At 40.7% G+C, this 20,595-nt stretch overlaps 1 protein-coding gene across 1 annotated transcript in view; it reads left to right on the forward strand.

Moving 5' to 3' along the window:
- zgc:158403 (tetratricopeptide repeat protein 39A) overlaps positions 1-20,536 on the forward strand; it is a 47,224-nt gene extending 26,688 nt beyond the window's left edge. The window contains exons 7-17 of the mRNA XM_037689410.1: positions 684-749; positions 835-943; positions 1,063-1,130; positions 4,226-4,285; positions 4,544-4,705; positions 4,784-4,875; positions 8,599-8,719; positions 8,808-8,919; positions 9,020-9,134; positions 12,240-12,356; positions 20,431-20,536. Of these exons, the coding sequence (XP_037545338.1) occupies positions 684-749; positions 835-943; positions 1,063-1,130; positions 4,226-4,285; positions 4,544-4,705; positions 4,784-4,875; positions 8,599-8,719; positions 8,808-8,919; positions 9,020-9,134; positions 12,240-12,356; positions 20,431-20,536 (1,128 nt within the window). The remainder of the gene's footprint in view (positions 1-683; positions 750-834; positions 944-1,062; positions 1,131-4,225; positions 4,286-4,543; positions 4,706-4,783; positions 4,876-8,598; positions 8,720-8,807; positions 8,920-9,019; positions 9,135-12,239; positions 12,357-20,430) is intronic.
- Positions 20,537-20,595: the final 59 nt, after the last annotated feature.

Below are 20,595 nucleotides of genomic sequence, written 5' to 3' on the forward strand. Positions count from 1 at the left end.
TCCTTTTTCTGTAATGCTAATTTACCAAAATAAAGTTGAGTTGAGTTAATGATGGACGGGTTCTCTTCACAAAGATGGCCTCCTTTTACTCCTCTCTCAAACCAGTGTTCCTCTCTATCAAGCTGGTGATTTGAGCTTATTTTGCCACCGCAGGACCTGAGAACCCTGAAGTTTTTTGAGTCAACCATGTACACAAAGGAGCCAAATGTGAGGCCATCTGTCCAGCAGCTGACCCTTGGACCAAACTGGCTCATGATGCAACAAGACAAAGGCATAGCAGCAAATCTACAACAGAATGAAAAATAATCTGTTTTGCTGAGTATACCGTAAATATCCCTCCACCTTTTAACTGCCCTTGGGTTACACTGACCCAGAGGCCTTCTGGGCAGCACAAGGGATAATATGAAACACTGGTCATAGAGAAGACAAGTTCTTCAAATGAATGCTGCTGAAGGTGGTTCCACAAACCATTAAACAATGCAGTGTAACAAGGTTTTCCACACTATGGTTCCACGTTTTTGCAATGGCTAGTTGTACAGTCTTTCCCTCATTTAAGACCTGATTTGATCAGATGTATTCTTTATGTTCTCTTTTTAACAACCTTATTAAAACCGACAGGCAGTTGTAATCACATACATCGTGTTTGCACCATACAGTGTATTTAGTCCGTTTTCTGTTTTCAGACACTATCGTTATTTCCTCCGCGGATACTTAAAATGTTGGAGTTTGCAGGCTTTTCAGGAGACAAGGTTTGATACATCAGATTTTTTTCCCATCATGCCTTCTCTCATCACTCTACTGACTGGTACTTGTTTTCTGCATGTTTTGTTGTAGGAGTATGGTCTGTCTCTCCTGTGTGGTGCTGCGACAGGGATGAACTTGCGCTCCATGTTGTGTGTTCTGCTGCTGCTCTGCTACCATACCTTCCTCACAGTCATACTTGGTAGTGCTGCAGCTAAATTCATGTGGTTTTGACAATCTCAGACAGTGTCAATTAATTTAATGCATTGTTTATTTTGTATAAAGGTTTCTGTATCATTATATTCTGTTTTATCCTCACAGGAACTGGGGAAGGTGAGGTAGCTGAGGCTGAAAGACTGCTAAAACCTTTCCGGCTTCGATACCCGAAGGTAAGAATCGTCTCCAGAGGCTTTTTAAATTTTTTTTATTTCAACACATCATGATGTGGAGAAATATGCAGTGTAGCAAATCTATATCTAACAAAGTATAGATGAGCTCAACTGTTAATACAATATTTTAATTTGAATGTTTTGTTGCAAAATTAGCTTATGTCTAAATAGTAACCATTTCACTACCCTAGTTTGTCTGAACATGTTGAGGGAATTGTCACAAATTAGCTATAGTCCTGTAATCATGTGTAAACCATATTTATTTCTGTGGTGGTTCTGGCATGAATATTACTCTGGGTGAGTGTCTGAATTAATTAATTTAAGTCATAAGGACAGGGTGGCAGAGAAGTACGTTAGACTGGTACAGGTCATGTACGAGGACAGCAGGACAGTGGTGAGATGTGCTGTAGGAGTGACAGATAGCTTCAAGGTGGAGGTGGGAGTGCATCAAGGATCAGCTCTGAGCCCCTTCTTGTTTACTCTGGTGATGGACCGACAAACAGATGAGGTCAGTCAGGAATCTCCGTGGACTATGATGTTTGCAGATGACATTGTGATCTATGTTGAGAACAGGGAACAGGTGGAAGAGAACTTGGGAGAGGTGGAGGTATGTACTTGAAAGAATGAAAGAAAATAAATAAAAATCAGCCATAGACTACATGTCTATCTGGTTTTCACCCCCACCACAGCACTGAAACTGCTATCATTATAATCACGTCTTTCTAATCCGAGACAGGACATAGAGCTGTTATGCTGCTTGGATGTTGGGGTTGAAGCCTAAAATGACTAGCCTCCATATGATCTAGACCTACCTAAGATTCTATAAATGCTTACTATAAAATGTCCGTCTTGGACACACATTATATTTGGCATAAATATTAATTGGTTAATAAATTAATTTTTGTTATAATGGTGGTAAATTAATATTTTATTGTAGTCTGTAACCTGCATGGTGTATGTTCTTCTTTCGTCTCTTCCCTCTTCTGGGGTCATCACAGCAAGTCATCCTTCTCCACCTCACTTTGTCCTCTGCATCCTCTGTCCTCACTCCAACTACCTCCATGTCCTCTTTAACTGCATCCATATATCTCCTCTTTGGCCTTCCTCTTTTCTTTTTCCTGGCAGCTGCATTTCTAACATCCCTCTACCAATATACCCACTGTCCTTCCTCTGGACATGTCCAAACATCTCAGTCTGGTCTCTCTAACTTTATCTTATTCAACCTTTATCTTGTTCAACCTGTGCTGTACCTTTGACGATCTCATGCCTAATCTTATCCATCCTTTTATCACTTCTAAGGAGAACTTCAACATCTTCAACATCTTCATTTCTACCACTTCCAGTTCTTTCCTCAATCTTTTTGCATCTGTTATTGTTAATAAAGCAAATGTACAATATAGACGTGTTCAGGTTTTCAGCATTACTTATTAAAATAAAAAAGTAATAACCACTTTATTTCATATAGGTTGAATAGGGATCCCGGTTATGACTGTTAGTTACCTATACAGTGTTTCCCTTACCTCATTCGCCCCACTCTGGGCCCATGAGCAAGGCCCTTAACCCCTCCCATCTGCTCCCTAAATAGGTCTCTCTTGAAAACGAGTTCTTGTGGCTCATTGAGACTACCTGGATAAATAAAGGGTAAATGAAAAAAATAAAAAAATTCCATCATGTAACTATGCTAACCAACATCACCCCCCCCCCCCCCCACACACACACACACACACACACACAATCCCTGTGGATCTGTGATAATTGTTGCACATGTACACGGCACAGTGACCCACGACCCATTTTCACACTTGTTCAAGTCACACACTGGGTGCCCCAAACAGGACCACAATGCTTTGTATTAAACAAAGATGGTGGTATCTGCAAAATGGCTCATCCTCCTCAACCTGAGTGCAGCCTTTGACACCATCTCTCTTTCTTTCCTCCTCAATAGATGAACTTCTTCAACCTGCATTTCTTGTACTCACCTTGACTGGTTCAAATCGTCTCTCTCTGGTCGCACTTAGTTAATTCAACTTCAGTCTTTTTGCTCTCAGTCTTCCCCTGTTTCTACTCGTGTGCCACAAGGTTCTGTCCTTTGGCCCTTTCCTCTTTATTACTTACCCTCTTCTGCTTGGTCATATCTTTCGTAAATTTGGCATCCATTTTCACTAATATGTGGACGACACCCAGCTCTACTTGTCTACGAGACCTAATTCTATGCTCCCACCCTCCATCCTCACTGATTGTTGCACTGAGCTTAACCACTGGTTTTCCTACAATTTTCTTCATCTAAACAGTGACAACGGGTTGATTATTGTAAGCCCCTTCTTTTCGGCTTCCCCAATAAATCCCATCATAAGTTACAGGCTGTTCAGAACTCTGCTGCCCATGTCATTACCCAAATCCTTTTCCATAATCACATCACTCCTGTACTACAGCAGCTTCGTTGTCTTCCAGTCAAATGTGACCGGAACATTGTCTTCATTTCTTCAGTCTTCCATCCTGAGCTAGCACAAGGCAACAGTGAAAAGGAGAAAACGCCCTCTTAACAGGAAAAAACCTCCACCAGAACCAGGCTCAAGACGAGCGACTATCTGCTTCGACCGGCTGGTTTGAGAGGACAGGAAGGAAAAACGGACACAGAATGGCAGGTCCAGAATGGAGGCGAGCAGGAGAGCAGGTCCCTCATTAGGAGGAAAGATTTAAAAAAAAACTTAAGATGGAAACAATTACAAATACAAATTATTCGTTTGCATTCATTTGTAACTATTCATTTGATTAAATAAGGTTAATTTATCCCCCAGCAGTCTAAACCTATAGCAGCATAACTAAGGGATAGGTCAGTACGTCCATACTGTCTCTCCTTCCATTCATTTTCTTGTAAATTCACTAACACTATCCACTCCACCTTTAACCTACATGCCAGCCCATCCCAGAGAACAAACTTAACGCACCAACACAGTGTGTGCTGAAGCAGAGAGAAATGTCTTGGTTAAATATGGCCTGGAATTATTCTTTTATATTTCGTAGATTGATGAAAATTTAACAATGAGCAAACTGATGACTGAAACTGTATTACTGGCCTTTGTCCTTCCATCTAGGGTGCAATATTTCTTTTCTTTGCTGGCAGAACTGAGGAGATCAAAGGAAACATTGATGAGGTGTGTTTAAAAATATCTGTGTTGAATATTTTATTACAGCTGTTTGTTTGAACAGATTTTATAGAAGAGTAAGTGACCCTTCTTTAGGCTGGGTGCAGCACAAAATGCCTTGGTTGCCATGGTAATAACAGTCCTGTGTTTTAGGCAGTAAAATTCAAAGGACTAGCATCCAATGTTAATATTCAAGACACCTCAAATACTGAGTCACTGATGCGTCATCGCTAATCTTCTAATTGTGCTATTTTATTGGGCTAACAGGCGGTGGCCTTGTTTGAAGACGGCTGCAAGGCCCAGCAGACGTGGAAGCAGTTTCACCACATGTGCTACTGGGAGCTGATGTGGTGCTTTACCTTTAAGCGTGCGTGGAAGATGGCGTACTTCTATGCAGACCTACTGAGCCAAGAGAGCCGTTGGTCCAAGGTACAAAAAGCACATGTCAGTTTTATTCAAACGGTAAAACGTTTTAATGAATGACCTCTGTATTCATGTTTTCCTCAGGCCATGTATGTGTACATGAAAGCTGCTTACCTCAGCATGCTGCCTAAAGACGAAGCCAGACCTTTTGGGGAGGATGAGGTAGAGCTCTTTAGGTAAATCTGCATTTTGTTTTTTTATGATGCATGTTGTTTTTAGAGATTAGACATTTTGAAGTAGGTTTCTGTGGAATAGTTATAAACCATTAATAGCCTGCATAACTCTTTGAACAATCTCGGTTTGGAGAAATGAGGTTTAATTACAACAAGTCTGATGAGCTCACAGCTAGTTTGAGTGCAGCCAAGACCAAAGTGCGTTGTTGTTGTCTTAAAAAACACCTGCAGCTTCTGTTCATGCAAACATTGTCTTATAAACTTTCACACTGCCGTCAGTTTTGCAACACATGGATATTTCAGTGGGACTGAGTCCAGTGGGACGAAACGTCTCGGCAACAAAAGAAGTGGGACTCTGTTTGTTTGGTGGCTCCTCAGATTGAAGAAGTTCTCTGGATGAAGGATGAAACATCTCAGCAAAAAAGAAACCATGTAGATGACCTGACTGAACATTGTTGGATTTGTACCTGGATTATTGAGCATGAACTTTGGTGTTTTGAACCACGTTGGCATGGCTGCCTCAGAGGTGGTGACGGGGGAGAGGGCGGCCCTGGAGGCCATCTTATCACCAGCAAACTGGGGTTTTTTTCCCACTATGGCGTATGCTGTTTGTGGGATTCTATTTGTTTGATGGCTCCTCAGATTGAAGAAGTCCTTTGGATGAAAGACGAAACATCTCAGCAAAAAAAGCAACCATCCAGATGACCTGACTGAACATTGTTGATATTTCAGCATGAATATACAGTATATATATTTTATGACCTGCCCCAGGGTGCTGCTTCTGCCACAGTTTGTTCAGGCCAATAAAAACAGAATGCTATGTAAATGACAGTAATGCAAAACTGATGGTGATGTAAAGGTTCGTAAAATGTATCTATTTTATTCATCAACCTTTATTTTAACGGGTAGGTCAATAGAAAACCAGTTCTCATTTACAATGATGGCCTAGCCAAGAGGCAGTGTTACAGATAGATATAAACCAGCAACGATTAAAGCATGAAAACAACAAAAACAAGCAGTACAACTCAAAACATTACTCCAAATCCAGAAAAAGAACTGTGGGAACAACAAATAATAAAAATAACAAACTGTAAACTGTGATTAGCATTGTAAGACGGGTGGTTCAAGTCCAGAGCAGTAATCTTGTACCAGTAATTGTATTGGTTTTTAAAAAGAGGAAAACTAAATGAATGAGCCAAGCTGCATTAGTGCTTTTTAACTATTATGCTATTTTTTAAGCCAAGATTTAAAATAGTGTTTGCATGAATATAAAATGTATAATTCCTCTTTTAGTCTTGACCCCTCTGAAACTATCTGTTGGCTCATTAGTCTGGTCAGAGTTTAACACTTTTACTCCAAACTGAGGACAGTCAATGATCTATCTACAACAGGTAAGATATTATATGCTCATAACCTTTCCACAGAACTCATTTAGAAAAAATCTGAACTATACTTTAAATTCTCAAAACATTTGCTTGTAATTGAGTGTTTTTCATGACATGAAAATCAACAAGTCAGCACTACCCGAATGATTATCTCCTGTGTTTGAATCAAAATGAGCTGGAAGCTGTCAAGATCATGTCAGGAAGTGTGACGCAACATGCAAACCCACACAGAACTGCCCTTTGAAAACACGAAGATTCACAAGCAAATAAGCAATAAAGCTTAGACAAACATTTAAATTATGCAGGGAGGCATTTATGTGAAAAGTACACTGTTTTATTTTTTTGCTGTTTGAAAACATACACTGTTTCTATAGTGAAAGCACAGAGGTTGCAAAAATTAAGACTTTTTTTTTTTTATTGATTCTTGGTTTTTACTCATGAGAGAGATAAAAAAAGGGAACAAAATATAAGTGTGCCAGTTAAATATGTTTAAATGATTAAAGTTTTACTTCTCTCTGGGCTAGTTTTCTTGATCTGTCTTTGTTGCTCAAAGCTTGAACATTTCTGCTTGACATCAAAACATCTTAGATAAGTAGTTACAAATATTTTTCTGCAAAGGTCAGGTACTGAACTGAAGGTGGATGAAAAAAGTAGCTGAAGTCCAAACTTCAGATAGTCTGAACAACTGATGCTCAAGATTACTTTGGATTAACTTGGTAGCAAAATATAAAGAAATAAAAAATGACTCAATACTTTTGCACATTATAGCAGTTTAATTAAAATATAATCTTAAGATTGAATGAACAAGATGGTAAAACAATTACTTGGTAAAATAAATTATTTAATTAAACAAGAAAAAATGAGTTACATGACAAACTACAAGTGTAGTAGTACACTTGTAGTACAAGTGTGTACAAAAATGCCATTTAATAAATAACTACAAAATCTGATTTGGTATCAAGTCTCAAACACTAACACATGTGGTGCGAATGACAAATAAATCTCTGACTCTAACTCTAACCCTTGAACTATCCCCCCAACACACACACACACACACAAACACACACACACACACACACACACACACACACACACACACACACACACACACACACACACACAGAGTTCCCCAAGGATCAATTCTTGGTCCCAGTTTATTTTCTATGTACCAATGAAGTGCAATCATTTTTCTTTGAAACCACGATTTGACCTCCGATTTATTATCTTTAACTGTTTCATCCTTCCCAGGTTGCAAGGGTCAGTGGTGCCCATATCCAGTGGTCACTGTGCAAGAGGCGGAGTGCACCCTGGACAGGTCTCCAGTCCATCATTAGGCCACATAGAGACAAATGAGACAAGCAACCATTCACTCTCTCACACACCTAGGAACAATTTAGAGTTACCAATCAGCCTAACATGCAAACTCCACCCAGAAATGTTCCCAGTGAGGATTTAATCTGGAAGCCTTCTCACTGAGAGGACAGCTCTACTAGCTGTGCCACGATTTTTTTTATTTTATTATTTTCTTCAGGCTGCTCCCTTCTTCAGGGATCACCACAGCGAACTAACTCACACAAAGATTTGGCAGTTGTTTTTACGCTGGATGTCCTTCCTGATGCAACCACAGACCACTGAGCTACCACAGCCCTCTGTGTGGAGCAGAGAGCTGACATCTAGGGTGCCCATGGGAGCAGATGGTGGGGGTTAAGGGCCTTGCTCAAGGGCCCAGAGTGAGGCAAATGAGGGTGGTGGCAGGTGTGGCTGTTTCCCACAACATTTAGATGTTGTCTGATCGGGGAGTTGATCCGACAACCTTTGATCACAGACCCACCTTCTCTAACCTCTGTGCCACCATGTTACCCCAGAATTGTTTCTTCACATTAAGGAATTAAACCCCAGTCTCCTGCAACAGGCAGGAATACTTACTTCAATAGTTTTGGCCCCAGTGGAAACTACAATGTTTCTCCCATCTGGGAGCTTAGAGCTGTTTTTAAAATTCATGTTAAAAAGTGGTAAAGGTGATGGATGGATAGTTAAATGAGAATCAGATTAATTCTGTAGTAAAATGATCCTTTTTTTAAACGAGGCTTGTGTGGGGCATTTTCTAAAGTCAAATCTTTTTTACTCTTTACCGACTCTGAACAGGTGATTCAGGTTTTACCTCCCGGCTGGATTACTGTAAGTCTCCGTATGTTGGCGTTAGCCAGGCCAGCCCCTCAGGACTGCAGCTCGTTCAGAATCCTGCAGCTCATCTTTTAAAGCCAGCATGCAGACATAAGCAACTCAAATTAATGCACTGGTTTAAAAACGAACAAATCTTCATTGTTCTCCATTTTTACAGACAAGTACCAACCCTCAAGCAGAAGATCGCAGGGAAGTCACCTCCCACAGAGAAGTTTGCAATTCGTAAAGCCAGACGCTACAAAGCTCCTCAGCTGATCAGGTTGCCAGTTCCAGCACTGGTAAAGAAAGACATGCATTCATATTCATGCAGCTGGATGATTGTTCTGCTCACAGCAGTCTCTAACCTTACGAGCTGCTTGGTTACAGGAGATGATGTACATGTGGAACGGTTTTAGTATGATGTGCAAACAGCCGGAGCTCACCGAGGGCATGATGCAGACTTTGGTGGAGGCAGAGCGCACTCTACTGGAGTCTCCTGGTAATGTAGCTTAAACAAAATCAAGATTTGGGGGGGGGGGGGGGGGCTTATATGGTTTAATACTACTTTAATTAGAGCATATTTAATTCTCTCTTGGCAGAAAATGAGTATACAGTGGATGACCGCTGTTTGATCCATATGCTGAAGGGGCTGTGCTTCAAGAACCAAGGGATCCTCCAGGCTGCCGAGGAGTGTTTCATCAAAGTGTGTTCAAGGTGAGCTCCTCATGTGGACAAATATCAATCTGTACATTACGTCAGTTCTTCTTCAAACACCTTTTAGAAACTCTGGCAACCATTCTGTTTATTTGTGTTTATGGATTAAGAGCAAAAGACAAACAAGAAAAGCAAATTTGAACTGATTCCAAAGTAGTCCAACATGAGTTAAGCTAAGTTTGTTTTCTTAGCATCAGTTCTCATACTGTGAATATTTGTGTAGCAAATGTCAAGAATGGCATCATCTCCTGGAGAAGATGCTTAAATTTTAAGATGCAGTTTATTTGATTGTGACCTGAGGTACAATCACCGTTACCTATAGTGAGTGGTAGGAGAACCTCACATTCCCCTTTTGTTACACAGGTAAGTTTGTAAGAGTTAACAGAGGCGTTGCTTGCAAGTTAGATACATTTTATTTGGTTCACAAGAGTACAAAAACTGCCCTGGGCTAAGGTCTAGTGTACTTTCAATAAGATCTTAAATATTATATTATAAAAGATAAAAAATAGAAAGCTAAAACAGAGGGCTGGCCCTGGGAACCTCTTAGTTGATATGTAGTTAAAACCTGTTTGAATAAATTAGACTGCTTGGGGGAGAAATAAAGAGCAAAAAAAATAAATACACCTAGGTGTTCCCAAAAGCCCTGGTGAACACAACAAAGAAATAAAACTCCCCTTCCACTAGTCTCTTCAGTCTAAGAAAAACAGCTTTGAACCTCGGGACATCGTAGGTCCCCTTTAAAATAATCCAGAGGGCTGAACACCAGGATTTCCCCTTCCTTTACCCAAAACAAAATCCAGGAAATAGTCTTAATTAATAATAAAAACTACTGAGGCTAAACACTAAAACCAAACAGAAACAGCAGCAGGCCAACCTCCTGATAAATTAAACTGGTCAATATGCTCTCCCCGTGTGTCACACCCTCTAAAAAGGATCTAACCCTTAAAATCAAAAGGAGCGATAAAGATAATACAAAGTTCCAAAAAGGGACAATGTTCAGAACAAACATACCTCTGCCAGGATCAATGTCAAATCAGCATGGGATGTGATCCTCGGCGATCTACCTGCTCTTAAATCTAAGCACCTGCCCTCATAACGAGCCACCTGCGCTCTGTCACCACAACTTCCATACATGGACTTACAAACCAGATTCCAAAAAAGTTGGGACACTAAACAAATTGTGAATAAAAACTGAATGCAATGATGTGGAGGTGCCAACATCTAATATTTTATTCAGAATAGAACACAAATCACAGATCAAAAGTTTAAACTGAGAGAATGTATCATTTTAAGGGAAAAATCTGTTGTTTCCAAATTTCATGGCGTCAACAAATCCCCAAAAAGTTGTGACAAGTCCATTTTTACCACTGTGTGGCATCCCCCCTTCTTCTTTCAACACTCAACAGACGTCTGGGGACAGAGGAGACCAGTTTCTCAAGTTTAGAAATAGGAATGCTCTCCCATTCATGTCTAATACAGGCCTCTAACTGTTCAATCGTCTTGGACCTTCTTTGTCGCACCTTCCTCTTTATGATGTGCCAAATGTTCTCTATAGGTGAAAGATCTGGACTGCAGGCTGGTCATTTCAGTACCCGGATCCTTCTCCTACATAGCCATGATGTTGTGATTGCTGCAGAATGTGGTCTGGCATTATCGTGTTGAAAAATGCAGGGTCTTCCCTGAAAGAGATGACGTCTAGATGGGAGCATATGTTGTTCTAGAACCTGAACATAGTTCTCTGCATTAATGGTGCCTTTCCAGACATGCAAGCTGCCCATGCCACAAGCGCTCATGCAACCTGTCGTGGTTAGAGTACCACGTCGTGTTCAAAATGGCTGAGGCGTCGCCCTTTGTATAAAAGATTTATTTGACACAACATGGGTTACAGATATTCAGAGACAAACAATTACATTAATAAGATATATGCATATAAATGGAGCATTAAGAACGAACCGCCATGTGCGCCTCCCGGAAAATGCTCGGTGGGCGTGCGTCATTTCCGGCCTTTTATCCCCGTTTGAGAAGGCTAGCTTCCTGATTGGTTCAGCTTCCGTCGCTATGGTTACGACTTAGCCCGCCCCCTCAAGGACGTTAACGTCTATATTTCAGATAAGTTTTGGTACACCGAAATCGGCTTTTGTTTAAAGTTTAACTTGCTATTATACTTTAGGGATATAAAATGATTCGTGTCTAAATTGTTTATACGTAATAATTAATAACTATTAATTATTACCTACCTCCTGGGTGTTAATTCAATATCTGTTGAAGGCCTGGTGATTCTGTTTTTTAAGGCAGATTCATCTTAGTTTCCTTGTCTGCGTTTAAACTGTTAACGCTGTTTGTTTAACGTGATTATACCTTAGTGATACCAACTGATTTGAAATAGTTGTTTATTTCTAGGAATAATTATATTATCTAACTTATGTTCGTGTTTTTATTTGGATCATGGTTATACTTTTAATTTGATTTTACTTAATCAAACTTTATTGTCTAAATTAAAGAGCTATGTTCTAGCTTTATTTATGTTAATCAGTCTGCTCTCTGGCCTGATTTGATTGCTTGTAATTTATCAAATGTGAACTTGTAAAATTATCCTTAGCTACTATGAGATTATATTTAAAGGTCAACTAGTTAGAATTAGCAAACATTTTCTATAAACATAGTTCAACCTTGGAAGAAAGACACGCACACCCTTTATGTGACATGACATTTGAGTGCTTGATAGGAATTATAAAAATGTATAAAATATTAAATCCAACAAACCCCATACCATCAGTGATGCAGGCTTCTGAACAGAGCGTTGATAACAACTTGGGCTATCCTTGTCCTCTCTGGTCCGGATGACATGGCGTCCCAATGTTCCATAAAGAACTTCAAATCGTGACTCATCTGACCACAGAACAGTCTTCCATCTTGCCACACTCCATTTTAAATGGACACAACTGGACCCACATGTTAAACATCCATCCATTATCTTTAGCTGCTTCGTTGTGGGGGTCACTGATGCCCAAGTCCAGCAGTCACTGTGTGAGGAGACGGGGGACACCCTCACAAGTCCATCACAGGACCAAGTAGCATATAATTTTTTTTATCCCTGTTTTTCAGTGAGAAGAAGATTAAGTTCGACCACTATCTGGTGCCAAACTCTCTGGTGGAGCTCAGTCTGCTTTACATCGACCAAGGCAGAAGAGACGAGGCCATTAAAATACTGCGTAAAGCCAAGTGAGTTATTCTTTCACACAAGTTGCATTTTGTTTTCTTGCATGCACTTTTTTAAAAAGGGTAGACATTTATATTTGAAGTAGCACAGTTTGATACCAGAACCTTGGGATTGTATAAAATGTAAATAAAAACAAAAGCTTTGCAAATCTTTTAAATCCATATTTTATTCATAATAGAGCTAATAAACATAATAAATTCTCATTTTCATGGCAGCGACACATCTACAACAAATAGGGACATGTTTTTTCAGTTCTTCAGTCACTCTTACTTTTTAGTGATTGTTTTTAAAGAACAGAATAGACTTTTGTTTCTGAGGACAAACTCAAATGAACTTTCCAAGAACAAGAAATCAAAACAACAAATCAAATTAATTCAACTCATTTTAAAAAATAATATACGGTTGATGTTTTTAAAGTTTTTAATGTTTTAACAATTTAGAACTCCTTTACCACCAAAATCAGTAAACTTTTGTATTTTTTCCAAAATATTGTTCACATTGTTGTTGAGGGGTTTAAAATGAAAATAATCAAATTAAAAAACCATAATAAACATGCTTTTTTCAATAATTAATCTTAAATTCTTTTTTTTACCGCAACTACTTTTATCTGACAATTTTGGTCTACATATAAAAACTTTGAACGCTCCTGTTTTAGAGCAACATATGATCTCTGCCAGAAGACCTTGCATTCAGCTTTGCCCCTACCATTATCCAAGGAGGGCGGCCCTCTAGATAAATAACATTACCAATTGATTTTTTATGTCTGTGAATGTTTCTGTTCAGTGTGATTTGGAGCTACATGAATATAATGACGTGAAAACTCTCCCAATAGAAACGCCTGCCCTGCTATAAAGATCATGGTCTGAAAAAATAATTAATAAACGTCCATTCATGTTCACACATGACCAGTTCTGTGCAGCAGAGACCAAACGTCCCATTTCCCATCATCACCCTCTCCTCCTGCGCCATGCCAGAACTTCCCCTGACTTTTGTATCAAAATTTAACCTTGCGTTAAATGTTAATGTGTTCACATTATCATGCAAATGTCCAACCTGTGTGACCAGACTCCTGCTAGCAGAAAGGGCTCTGCCCCGGGAGCACAGCACACAGCTAGTCTGAGTCACTATCTTCACTAAACTGTTTTCTGCAACTTAGAAGTGCTTAGTACTGCAGTTGTTGGACAGGAGAGGGAGGACAGGAAAAGGAGGACAGGAGAGGGAGGACACGACCCTGGTTGAGGACTTTGTAGTGTGGTGCACATCCAACCATCTACAGCTGAACATGAGTAAATCAAAGGAAATGCTAGTGGACTTCAGAAGGTCTGGGCCTACCCTTAAGCCGGTCTCAATTGAGGGGGTTGATGTGGAGGTGGGCAGACTCACAAACATCTGGATGACAGGCTGGACTGGTCAGTGAACATGGACTCCCTCTACAGCAGTGCTTCTCAATTATTTTCTGTTACGCCCCCCCAGGAAGAAGTAAATATTTTGTGCCCCCCAACTCTCCGCCACGACTGGAAATAATATCATTCGTCTATAAAATTGTTATAACTTTGTCATTTCCGGCAAGCTGATTTGACGGCAGCTCCCTCCGGCTTCTCTGCAGTCTTTTATCATCAAACTGACCCGTTTTTTCGAACCGGACTAAAGTTGGTCCCCCTTCCAACTGAATTCGGTGTTCAGTGACTCAGAGAGCCGGACGGGACCGTCCAAAAATATATTTTGGTCCAGGACCGGCCGCTCCCACCCCACCGGTCACTCTAAGCGCACCCTGCCGGCCAGGTGACCCCTCGAGCTGGGAGTCGTCGCACGAAGGTCCGGTGGTTTTTCTCTCTCTCTCTGGACTCCAACAAACTTCTCATCTGGATCTTTATGGTTCTACCTGGTTCCAACAAGATTCGCTGGGTGGTATTTCGCTGGTTTTCTGCTGGACTGGCCCTCGTGGTGTCTTCATTGGTGTGGGGGAAGCGTACCTGTGTCCCCCGAACTGGACCAGAACCGAATCGAGTTGGCTGTGGGGGACTTCGTCTTCAACAGAGCCGGTCTCAGCTTCAGTGAGCAGCCCGTTACTTTTAAACGAAGAACTGTCCACCTCCGTGGAATCGCTGTGTTCGCCTGGATGAGACGCTTTGATGCTTTGAAGCACCGCCGGAACCGGACCAGAGCAGAAACGGGCCAGGGACAATTTCAGCCTCTTGGTCTCTCGTGCTGTGGAGCGCCGGAGCCGGACTAGAGCAGAACCGGACTGGACCAGTGACGACTTCAGCCTCAGCCTCTCCGGTCAGTCTCGTTTTTCACCGGGGGTGCCTCTCGTGCTGTCGGGAGTGGAGGTGACATGCAGAGAAGCAGAGGAGCAGCGCTGCGTGGTGCTCGAGAGAAGTTCAGAGTTTGTATCGGAGTTGCTGCAGGCCTCCATCCAAACTCACCTGGATAATAATTAACTTTGTTCCAGATCACGCTGTTGTCCCCTGTTGACCTGAAACGAGCTAGGACCATGCCTTTCATTTCAGGAGGATTTTCTGGCAGCTCGCTCTGCTATTTGCTACAAATTATCTGTTTCTGTCTGTTGGTTCTGGACCCAGCTTCTGTTTCTCATGGGAGCATCCATCCATCTTCACAAGGGGGCCGGAGCCCCCCTCAGCCCAACTCAAACTGCAGTTGGGCCACCTCGTCGGACTTGTTTGCCCATTTGATTTGTGACGTTTTATGGTCTGAGATTTTTCTGCACCATTCATATTATTATTATTGAGCATGCATCAGGACATTCATATTATTGTCATTATTTTCAGATCTCAGACTATCTGGAGTCACTGAATCTTGTTAATATACTTGGATCTGCCCATCACTGCAACTTTCACTGTTTTTGGGTTCTGAATGATCGCGTCTTCATTAATGTTTCTCATGGTTTGATTATGGAGGCTAATTCATTGTCACACTGTTAACTCCTGTAATTACACATCAGTCACGAAAAACTCGAGAAAATGTCTGATAATAATGTTACTGCTGTCAGGGATTCAGCCTAACACCAAATGACTTTAAAAACGTGTCTGGGCTTCATTTTCTGCATGTAAACGCTCATAGCCTTCTGAGAAAACTTGATACCTTGAAAATTCTGGTCAGTTCTTCTGGGGCAGATGTAATCTTAATCTCTGAAACCTGGCTCAACAAATCTGTACTGAATAATGACCTGGTAATCAATGGATTTAACATCTATTGCTGTTATCATAAAAAAAAGGGGGGGGCAGAGGTGGAGTTGCTATTTACATCAGAGATTCTCTGGTTGCTAGTCTTGTGTCTTCTAAAACAATTCCTAACCAAGATGATGCCTTAGCTGTAAACATCACTTTGAATGGAGGCCAGATTTCATCTGTAGTGGGTTGTTATCGTCCTCCTTCAGCAACATCTGAGGCTCTGTCTTCCCTGATAGAATTCCTTGGTAATTTAAAATTCACAGAGATCTTTTTGGCAGGTTTCAACATTGACTGGGGTAAGTCGCCCCCCCCCCCCCCCCCTGTGATAAATTCAAGGAATGTTGCCTGTCTTTCAATCTAACCCAACTGATCAACTCTCCCACTAGACCAAACAAAAACCGTCCTGAAAAGTCCTCCATCTTACACCTGTTTCAAACAAATATGCCTCACAAATTCCCTGGTACAAGTGTATTTGCTAACATTTTGAGTGATCATTGTGTGACAGCGACTCTGAGAGATTTTAAACTTCCACCTTCTAAGCCCAGATTAATTCAAAAAAGGGATCTGAAACATTTTTGTGAACAGGCATTCCTCTGGGATCTGTCTCACTTTGACTGGCATCGTATTCTATTAATTGATGACGTGAACACTGCTTGGAACTATTTTCACAATAGTTTCATTTATTTTGTGAACAAACATGCTCCTTTTCATCGGTTCAGAATAAAGGGACGAGACAGCCCCTGATTTACTCCAGAGCTAGCTGACCTCCTGCACAGGAGAGACCATCTTTGGGCTGCAGCGAGAAAATCTGACTCAGACACTGATTGGTTGAGTTTTTGACAGATGAGGAATAAATGCACAACTGCTATCAAAGCAGCAAAATGCAACTATTTCTTATCTCAGACCTCCAAAAATCTAAATGACCCCAACAGATTCTGGAAAACTATCAAATCTCTCTCAGTCACCCCCCAATCATCTGACCTCCCAGCACAACTTCTCGTTAACTCTGTTCCTGTGTCAAATAAGCACGAGATCCTGAACTGGTTCAACAAACATTTTGTTGCTTCTAGTTCTTTATTTGACACAGTTACTAATGGAAAATCAGCCACTTCACTTAATAACCAAACTTCTACAAATCAAATCTACAAGTCAATCCTCAGTTAAACACAGCTTCTCTTTTTCTCCATTCTCAGTCAGTGAGGTCAATAAACTGTTAAAAGATCTTGACCCTAAAAAATCTGCAGGTCCAGATGAACTTCCACCTCATTTCTTAAGACTGGCTGCTCATATCATCACAGTCCCTGTGACCCACATCTTCAATCTCTCCATAAACCAAAACTCCATTCCAGATGCTTGGAAAACAGCCTTTGTTCTTCCTTTGCTCAAGGGAGGTGACCCCACCTCACTGAACAACTATCGACCAATCTCTAAACTCTGCATTTTAGCCAAGGTTCTAGAAAAACTGATAAACTCTCAAATCAAAACTTACCTGGACTCATTTAACATCTTACCTCCACATCAATCTGGTTTCAGGAAACAACACGGCACAACCACTGCTTCACTGAAGGTTCTTAATGACATTGTTGAAGCACTGGATGCTAAGGATTATTGTGCTGCACTTTTCTTAGACCTGTCTAAAGCTTTTGACACTGTGGATCATAACATCTTGTGTCATAAGCTCTCAGAAATTGGTTTCTCAGAACACACCATTGGTTGGTTCTCTAACTATCTCTCAGACCAATGTGTTCAACATAATGGTACTTCCTCCAGTTATTTAACAGTCAACAATGGTGTACCACAAGGCTCAGTCTTAGGACCCACCCTCTTTACAATCTACATACATAATGTAGGTAAAAACATCCCTAATGCATCCATACATTTCTATGCTGATGACACAGTTGTTTATTGTCGAGCTAAAACTGTTGCTAAGGCTTTCCAGCTTTTGAAATCTGCATTCAACAACATCCAGACTGATTTGTTTCGCCTCAAACTTGTCCTAAATGCCAACAAAACCAAAGGGATGCTTTTTTTCAAACAGGAAGTTGGTCCCAGCAGTTCTTCCTCTGATCTCATCCTCAAATGGTGTCCCCATTGAGTTTGTTGATTCCTATAAATATTTGGGTATCTTGGTCGACTCACATCTCTTTTAAGCTCCATGTGGAAAACTTGGTAAAGAAACTAAAAGTTAAACTGGGTTTCTTTTTCAGAAACAGATCCTGTCTAACCCTGAATGCTAGGAAACACCTTGTATCTATGACCTCCCTTCCCTCCATTGATTACGGTGACATTATTTACATGAACGCTCCTACAAGCACTCTGCAGATGTTGGATGCTGTCTATCATGGTGCACTAAGATTCATAACTGGCTGTGATTATCGTACCCACCACTGCGCCCAGTATTCACTGGTTAACTGGACATCATTAACTTCACACAGACTCTCTCACTGGTACATTTTCATCTTTAAATCACTTCTTGGTCTGTTGCCTTCATACATCTCCTCCTACATGTCTCTGCGTGAGTGCAGCTACGGCGTGCACTCTCAGGACATTATTACTTGCAGAGTTCCCTCAGTGAGGACTGAACTAGGCAAAAGGGCCTTCTCCTACTCCGCTCCTGTTTCCTGGAATATCTTACAAAAAGATTTGAAGCTCTCGACCTTGACCTCTCTAAGTGGCTTTAAGAATCTGTTGGACTCCTGGCAGGGACCAATGCAGACATGTTCCTGTTTTTAGTTTTCTACATTTGCCTTAGAATCTAGCTGTTTTTTGTTACCTTTTTTTAGCCACCCTATTTGTTTAAAAAAAAAAAACTGCATTAAGACTTTTTATAATTGTTTATTGTTGTTGTTGTTGTTGCCCATTGTTGTCATCTTTCTTTGTTGAAATCAGGTCTCTCTTGTAAATGAGTTCTCGAGGCTCAATGGGATTTACCTGTCTAAATACAGGTTGAATGAATAACTACACATCTGCATAACACTGTGTCCTTTCTAACATTAAATAAATAAAAAATATATAGATCAACTTACAATGAATAACTTTATTAACATTGTTTTTTAGTCTTTAACAGAGACAACTTAAAGTGCATCAATTTGCCTGAACAAAAAAAGATTTAACTCTTTATTTAAACTGTAAACATTTGATACTGAAAAATTAAATGTAATCAATAAATAATAATACATTCAAATTGATCAGCCGCATTTTAACTCAGGAGTGTTTTATAAAACACTTTTTTTTTTAAAATCTTTTTTTTTTCTTCACTTTTAAATAAAACAATTTGCGCTGATTTTTTATTTTTTAATCAAAATGAGGAAGTCAGGATCAATGAGCACACTCATCGATAAAACTAAAACATTTAGTCAACGTGAAAGAGGAAAGAGGGGGCAGGTGTCCCTCTCGCTTTGAGTTTACTCTTTGTTGCATGCGTGCTGTGAGTGACGAGCGTCCAGAGTCATAAAACACATGCAACGGAGGTGTCAGAGTTATTTATTCATGTATGGCTGCCAAAACGACAAGGCAGCCATATTTGTTAATAACTTTATTAGTAGTAACACTGAGAGATACGAGCAAACAGCTGCCGGAATGCACGCGACAAAATGAGAATGGTGGGAAAATTAAAAAAATATATACTCCCTGCAGCAAAAAAAGCATGTTCTCCAGGTCACATGCGCCCCCCTGGCATCGCCTCAGGCCCCCCAGGGGGGCGTGCCCCACTATTTGAGGACTGCTCTACAGGAAGGGTCAGAGAAGGCTCTACTTCCTGAGGTTTGGCTCCTTCAGTATCTGGAGGAAACTCCAGCTGATGTTCTACCAGTCTGTGGTAACCAGTGTCTTCTGTGCTGCTGTGTGTTGGAGGCAGCATGAAGAGGAGAGATACTGGGTGACTTGACAGGCTGGTGAGGAAAGCTGGTTCTGTGCTGGGAACAGAGCTGGAGTCTCTTACATGAGTGGCAGAGAGAAGGTCTCTCAGGAAGCTGCTGTCCATCATGGACGATGCTGACCATCCTCTGCACAGCACCATCATGAAGCAGAGGAGCTCCTTCTGTCCCAGCCCTGCTCCATGGATTCACGAAGTCCTTTGTCCCTCAGGCCATCAGACTGTTCAACTCCTCCTTGTACAGTAAAAATAGAACCTTGTAAATCTGTGGTACCCTGAACACACATGTGTATGTATCTACATGTACATATACGTATACATGTATGCTTAAATGTGTACATATGTATATTTGTTAATAATGAATATAGTACTCTCTACCACCTTGTGCATGTTGTCTTTTTCCAAATGTGTGTATTCTGCTTCTTTTTTAATTAGTTCATGTGTTTTTCTGTTTAATTTTAGAACAGGCTACTGGATGCCTCAAATTTCCCCTGGAGATTAATAATCTATCCATCTCAAATTATATTAATTTATGTTCAGTGTTTTGTTGTGAATAAAACAGGTTTTTGAGGTTTGCAAATCCTTACTTTGTTTTTAATTTACATTGGACATAATTTCCTGACATCTTTAGAGTTTGGGTTGTGTCAAAGACAGAACTCTGCAACTTCAGCCAAGTCCCAGATGTTAGCCAGCTGCTTAGCCCAAAAGGGTTTTCTGTCTGGACTTGTACGTCCATCACTTCAGAAGGGAGACTGGAAGACTCAGCTTGCTGATTTTTTTTAATATTGATACGAAAGAAATGCCAATATTAACATTTTTTATTAAAATTTTCAAGTAGATTCTTAAAAGCAGATAAAGGAACATTTCTTGTCTAATCTTTATCTCCAATAAATGTTCCATCTTTTAAAAGCTCCCACTTGTGTCCATTGAGTTGGACTGAGGTCTGGACATGACTGGACCCGTGGAGCAGGTCAGGACTGTTTCCACTCTGACTTCTGTTCTGACCCACAGGCACAACTATAAAAACTACTCGATGGAGTCGCGAACCCAGTTCAGGGTTCACGCTGCTCTGGCCAAACTCAAGGCGGACCCTGGAGAGGAGGACACCCATCTGTGACGGAGCGGCTCCTCACTGGACTCCTGTGGTTGATTCTTTTATAGCTTTACCTTCTGCAT

Source organism: Nematolebias whitei, chromosome 15 (genome assembly GCF_014905685.2).
Source record: "Nematolebias whitei isolate Nwh7 chromosome 15, NemWhi1, whole genome shotgun sequence".
Classification (NCBI taxonomy): domain Eukaryota; kingdom Metazoa; phylum Chordata; class Actinopteri; order Cyprinodontiformes; family Rivulidae; genus Nematolebias; species Nematolebias whitei.